This window comes from Octodon degus, unplaced genomic scaffold (assembly GCF_000260255.1).
Source record: "Octodon degus isolate 3935 unplaced genomic scaffold, OctDeg1.0 scaffold00066, whole genome shotgun sequence".
Lineage (NCBI taxonomy): Eukaryota > Metazoa > Chordata > Mammalia > Rodentia > Octodontidae > Octodon > Octodon degus.
In genome coordinates this window covers 3,671,661-3,678,773 of record NW_004524642.1, presented here as the reverse complement: position 1 = coordinate 3,678,773, position 7,113 = coordinate 3,671,661, and the positions used below count along the sequence as shown (strand labels likewise).

General features: G+C 38.8%; 1 protein-coding gene across 1 annotated transcript; it reads right to left on the bottom strand.

The window, feature by feature from the left end:
- Window positions 1–5,918: 5,918 nt before the first annotated feature.
- On the bottom strand, window positions 5,919–7,110 carry Cggbp1 (CGG triplet repeat binding protein 1; the record flags this gene model as incomplete). The annotated part of the gene is made up of 1 exon (XM_023719251.1): window positions 5,919–7,110. A coding segment is annotated over one exon (324 nt), but the record flags the coding sequence as incomplete, so codon positions are not given.
- Between the last annotated feature and the right edge of the window lie 3 nt (window positions 7,111–7,113).

Here is a 7,113-nt window from a genome sequence, read left to right as displayed (position 1 = left end):
TGGCGTGGTGGTGCACACCTGTAATCCCAGCGCTGGGGAGGCTGAAAACAGGAGGATCACTACGAGTCCTAGCTGTGCAGTGAGACCCTGTACCAACTCCTTAAATTAAAAAAAAAAAAAAAAAACAAGAAAGAAGTCTGTGTCTTATTTTCAGTGTGGGGCTTTCCTCCAGACTCCACAGTTTGGGGGCAGGGTCCGAGCCAAGACTGTCCCTGCTCACGCATGCACGAAGGAGGCAGGCAGTCAGGCCCCCGAGCTGCGCAGGAGAAAGGCCTCAGCGGCTGCATGCCAGGGCCGCAGCCCCGTGCAACTCAGGCCGCCTGCCCTGTGCGCGCAGGAGCCCAGCCCACAGGGTATCTCTTCCAGCTGCCCGCCGCCCGCCGCCCGCCGCCCGCTGTGGCCGTGCTTCACTGGAGTCCTGAGTGGAAGCCAAGTGACTGCCCAGGGTCCTGGCTTCAAACACTCTACCCTTCCCCAGAATGGCACTCCCGCAAGCACTGGCCCCCTGGGAGTGATGTGCGCGTGCGTCAGCGACACACCGAGCTCATCCCTGCGCTGTCCTTGCAGGTCGCAGCAGCTGGGGGCCGTCCGTTCTGCTGCCCGTATCTCGGTGAGGACACTCACTCATTTCGCGGCAAGCCGCTGGCAGCCATGTGGTCTGCAGGGCAAGCGCAGAGGCCCCTTCCTTTCCTCACCAGATGTTCTGATTCTCCTGTGGAACCGGTTTCATTTGTGTCTTACCTCTCCTGACTAACTTCTCTCCTAGTTTCTTCTGCAAATTGTGTGGTTTTCACACTTTTCAAGTTGTTTTCCAGAGTCTGGCTACTTAACGGGAGAGGTTGAGTTGTAACTCATCACTCCACTATTTCTCCCCTCCTGTTCTATTTTTTAAGTGAGAAAATATACCATGATTTTTAACTTAGCAATTACTGTAAATGAATTTTCTGGTCTATTCTTTTAGACCTTTTACATAGCTCATAATATGGATCTGTCCTATGTTTTAACTACTGCCCAATTGTTGGTCCTTTAGAGTATTTTGTGTTTATTATTACATTAAAATATAATACATGTGTTGTTACAAAGTGGACATTTTATTTTTGTAAATTATATTTGTAAAAATATTTGGTAGACTAAAAGGAATACATTATTATTATTATTATTATTATTAAATAGGTACTGTATAAGTATGGAACAGAAACTAAATCAGAGGAAAAAGGGATATAAAAACAAAGGCTTCCAATACACAGTATTTCTTCCATGATTTACCAGAAAAGTTTGGTGCATCTTTCAGCTGAGATACCTATCTTGGTTCATATTGTGGTCGAGGTTTTGCAAGGTGAACAATGCAACACAGGACACATCGTATAAGATTATTTTATAATCACCCAAAGAATCATATACGAGAGTGCAGGAAATCTGTCTATACACTAAAGACAAACAATCCACCTGAGAACCTAGAACCTAATATCCTACATGAGTCCAGCTGAAGACAAGACCGAGAGCCCATAGCAATGCCCAGTACAAGGCCAGCTGGAGGCCTAGAGCTCATGACAATGTCTCCTGCAGGCCTGCTTCATGGACGTGCCCTGGAAAGGCCAGTGGGGGAAGCTACACAGACTGTGCCGGTTGGATGAAGGATCTGTGCAGGCAGGCTGAGGCATCTGAACTGGAGCAATATTCAAGAACCAGAACTGTACCCAAAGTAACACAGCCATCCTCAGCAACAGCTTGGAGCCAGCTGAGTATGGACTGAAACCTCCACAAACTGTAAATAAACCGTTCCTTCCTGAATTTTGTGTGTTGGGTATTTTTTCCTAGCAATGAAAGAAAAGTAACTGAGACAGTTGACAAATTTTTCCACAATTCTGGTCCCAACCTGAATCGGCTAAGAACCAAACGGAATTGGCTAAATGTTGATCTAATAGGGAGATTTAACTGAGCTCTCCTCCAGTTTGGGGAGACAATAAATCTTTAGTTAATATGTGATTAGGTGCACCAGTGACTTTCTTGATATTGAATATTTACTTATATTTTGGCTTATTGTGAAAGTTTCTTACAAGCATTTAAACTGGCAAATCCAATCTTTTGACATTGGCATTTCTGTGGATTAAAGTTGGCTTTTTTTCCCCCCGGATTAAATTCATTTTCATAAGAAATGCTTTTTAAAAAACCTGGCAAAATTTTAACCTGTTACTGTTCTTTGTACATAAACTCTGGGCATCTACAGCTAACTATCTGGCTGACATGCCTGCTAATCTTGTTAACTCGACTGGCTCGAGACAGGTGAAGAGGTGATTGGATCACAGGAGCAATATTCTCGTCAGTGGATTATGCTCCCCCACTGATGTCCCAGGCTACTTATGCTACGAAGAGGTGGGCCCAGCTGGAGGAGGCAGGGCAGGGCAGGGGTGACTCTGGAAGGTGTTCTCTCTGGACTCCTTCACTGTGCCCTGCTCCCTTGCTGCCTTGGATTCTACCATAGACGGAAACCTCAGAAACCATGAGCTAAATAAACCTCTTTTACTTTACGCTAGCAATTGGAAAGCTCCCACCCATGTAGCTCATAAATGTCTACAATACACAAAGACCTCAAAGGTTTTGTTTCGTGGAGTCATGACTAGTGTATTCAGAGTACAAGGAATTTTCTGGGTCCCTAGTGGCTACAGTAATGCTACATACACATGGGTGGTATTTACCGAATACCAAATACTAGTTGACTGCCTGACTCTTTGACCAAGAACTTGAGGACATGAGCTTTTAAATACTAATTCCAACATTTAACTATGAGTTTACCAGAAATATTTACTCTAAATAGCATGCATACAAAACAAACTCAAGTAACATACTGGAGGAGTAATGGAATGCAAATCATGCCCCAGATCATACACCACCTCTTCTAGTTTTAGCTTCTTAGCTCAGTGCCAGGCTAGTCTGATCTCTGCATCCTTGCATGACATATGCAAGTACATAATACAACTCAACTTACACATAGGAAAATAAAACTTTTATTTTTAAGACCCAGACACATACAGTCCATTGATTTACATTTCGTAGAAGACAGACCTCCTATGTAACACTAAACTGGTAGTAGTATTGAGTGATTCAGTCATTTTTACTTTTCTGATTCCAGGAAAAATAATTGATACATCTATTTTTTACCAAACAGAAGCCAGTACTGACAGGCTATTTGCCCTCCAACTATGTAACTATTAAAGAGCAATTCATTTTTATGCATTTTTGGTTCTAAATAGCAAATGTGAAAAGATTTAAAACTTGAAATGCAAATGACATCGTCTTTTTTTCTACAAGTACAGAAGTAAAATGTTTCCAACTGAAAGCACAAATTGTTATTACCTATATTTTGGGGACACATCTATGGCTATGATGTAAATCTGGTTTGGCAAAATGTTTTTACTTTGGGCAAAGGGACATACTAAAAAAGGGAACTGTAATGATAGAAAATAAGGCCAGTGAAATTCTGCTGATATTTCTGAAATCATATTTGACAGTAGCAAACAAAATAAAATGTGTTCAAAAAATGAAATAAATTGAAATTTACTGTCAGATAAAATCTTAAAAGTAACATTTGTTATATGCATGAACAAAAAAAATCACCACAGTAATACAAAAATTAAGAGTAAATTTTTAATTAATACAGTATTGTGGATACAAGTAGAATACAACTAGATAACAACTGTATTTACCTCAGAAATCTATGATAGTGTAGGGGAAGATAAACCAAGATTTATGATAGACACGTCACTATTCACATTTTAATCAGTGCTGACCAGAAGCTAAAGCCATTAGTTTAGGCAAAGATTTTCAATAAAATTATAGAAGCAATTCCCAGGAAAATAAATGAATAATGTGATGTCTTCATTTACTGTCAGTTGGAGTAAGTCAAACATAGAGCGCTCTTACAAAGACTAAGCATCAAATGATAAACTGCGGCTTTTGTTTTGGGTCACCTTAAATATAATCTGCTTATGTGTTTTTATTAACATTTGCATACAAATTCTTTTAGGCAACATGGAGCTTTCAGCTTGGAGATCTTTCCAACTATACTTACAGTAGTGTTTAAGGGATTAATATTTCAGAACAATTACAAACTTAGGACTTAATTTGCTACACTAGTAAAATGCAGAACTTTATAAAGTTTTCTGGTCCCTAAAAATTTGGTAGGGCCAAATACATTTAACTGAAAGTAGCACTAAAAAAAAAAAAAAAGAAAGAAAGAAAGAAAGAAAGAAAAAAGAAACAAAATAATTTTTATGATCCCCCAAGCCAGATGGTAAAGAAAGAAAAACCTATAACCTGGTACTAGACAAAAAAACTAATAAGGTTCTCACACAAAATCTAAAATTTCACACTGCAAAAAAAGATTACAACATCCTTCAGCCTTACTATATGCATTCATATAATCAAAAAGAACCAACAGGAAATTCAACATTTCAACAAGCTAGGACTATTAACTGTAAGCATATAGTGAAATTCTGGAAGACATACTATCATACTTTGAGAAACACTAATAGGTAAGCATGTGTTGAAAGCAGTTTATAAATGAAACATTACAACTCTTGTTTATGCATACAACTTATAAAATGAAAAAAAGTTGCTATTTTTTCAATATAGCATCACACTAACACTATACATTTAAGACTGAAAGCTTGTATACACACATCCAATACTACCTCCAATGCAGTATATGCCTCTTAGATATTCCCACTTGTTACCATGGTTTCAGGGATTTGTACCAGCTTGAGCAGGCTAAGACAATCACTGTCTTATTTATAAGACAAAAATTAACCAGTTTCAGGAAACTAACGTTTCATAATCAGTAAACAATAGCATTAACCCAACAGGATGCAAAACTCTAAGAACATGATAGAATCCTAACAAAATAAAAGACTGTAATCCTAGATAAATGAAGTATCAAAATGAGGAGTCTGAAAAACAATTATATACCAGAAACAAAAACTGGAGTTTGTTTCTTTACTGGTTCACTAGAAGCTGTCATCACATGCTTACTGGTGGTGTACTTTACTATGCAAAGAAAAGGGAGCATAAATTTCAAAAAACTAGATTCTAAATCTAACCTTATTTTTGTATTCTGAAAATATTGCTATAAAACCCAATTTTCCTAGCTTCTTGGATCTTCTAACATCTTAGGTAATGAAATTTAAACATGGTTGCCTGCAAGTTCTTCCCTAGAGAAAGGCAAAGCAGACTGGCTTCTTCCTGGCCTCATCTGTGTGCGTCACCAGTCACAGTGCTACTCTGGGCATTTGCTGTGCTACGACACAGCCAAACACGAAAGAAGTGTTTTGACATTCTGACATTTGACTCTTTTGGTAGCAGGCTTTTAAATGGTTAAGAAAATTTAAAACCAGGTAGTCATCTGACTTGAATTAGGAACTTAAGTCTGTAAGACACTTAAGGAAAGTTGTATGAATTGCATTATTTTTTTACTTTGGTTTTTAAAGATTTGTGTTAAAATAACCTTAAAGTCATCACTTATCACTCTCTGTATCAGAAATTTAACTATCTTTACTTCAATGTTTTCAAACAATTCAGTATTTTTAAAAATAAAGATCTTATCCAAGTTTTTAGCTGTTAAATTTCTCAAATATATCCTAGGTTTCTTACAGAGAGGACCCAACCGGGCTAACCTACTTTGATAACCTTACAGGGTGCTCAGGTTCAGCTAATTTTCTGAACATGGCTGACCTTTAACAGAATTATTTTCTCAGCCAAACAACTATTCTGTGTACTGCCAGATCTCCTCTGTAAGTCCTGCCAGAAACAAAGCAGAAAAAAGTGAAAATCAGTTTCTGCCTTTATAATCTCACAGAAAAATTAACGTATCAAAAGAAACTTCTTTGACCTGTCAGACAAAAATTCTCTACAAAAAGAAACTCAACCAGAAAATGACTGTTTAACTTGTCTGAAGTGACACAAAGACATTTAAAAAACTGCATATTCAAGAAAATGCTTAAAATGAAAGCAATGTTTCAAAACGGTATATATAATAAGATACATATTTTGTCACCGCAAAATTCCCTGTGGATTTTGGCACTAACATTGAAAGATGTTAGTCTTTTGGTCACTTGAAGCTGCTACTAAATAAAACAGACTTTTTTTAAAAAAAGGCAGTGAGGAACTGAAGGTTAGGTTAACTATTTCAAACACAAGTGAAACATACTTTGGAATAAGTCATTTCTGCTATATAATAAGTTTCCCATCACCTCTTCCTTTTTTTCCTTTTTGCAGTACCAGGGATCGAACTCAGGACCTTGCTTATGCCAGGCAGGCACTCATGCTGCTGAGCTGTCCCCTTGGCCCTCCTCTTCCATTTTGAAGAGGCTCCTCTAATCAGAATAATTTCATTAAGTTCCTTACTCTGGGTGGTATTGCCTGGTAGCAGCTTCAGTTTTCCACACTGGTCTTCAATCCAGATAATTAAATAATCTCACAAGGGGTTAAAAAAAGCATGGAATCTTTTCCATGCAGAAACATCCCAGGAGAAACCCATCAATTTTAAAGATAACCATCAGGTTTCAGGTATCCTAGCACACTCTATCCCTAAGTTTTACTTAAACCACTGGTGACTAAAATTAGCAAGTTCTGCAGTGAAGCCTTTTTTTGCCTGCAACTATATACACAATGCAAAACTACTCTGCCATCACATGATTTTAAATGAAATAAATATAAAAATGAACCACACAATCAACACATAACTTTAATACTCCACATTGTTTATCTTGATCACACGGTGTAACCTCCTGGTCAGCAGTCCTGGGAGTTGAGGAGCTGATTCTCATTCTCGTACCCGTCAGGCAGGTAAGCTCTCCTCAGCTGGTCTGACTTAGGTATGGAGCCTCCGTTCTTCACGTGGCGAGCCAGGAAAGCACGGACTGCAGGGTGATCAGCCTTCTCCAGGGGGATGTTGGCTTCCAGGCACATTTTCACGAAGTCCTGGATAACACTGACTTTTTCTGTTTGCGCAGTGCTGTTGCACTGAAGAGATGCAGTTAGGGGCCTCTGCTTCTTTCTCACATTCTGCTCTTCAAATTCTGCCTTCCTCTTGGTATGAGTCTTTGACTTGAGGTGGTC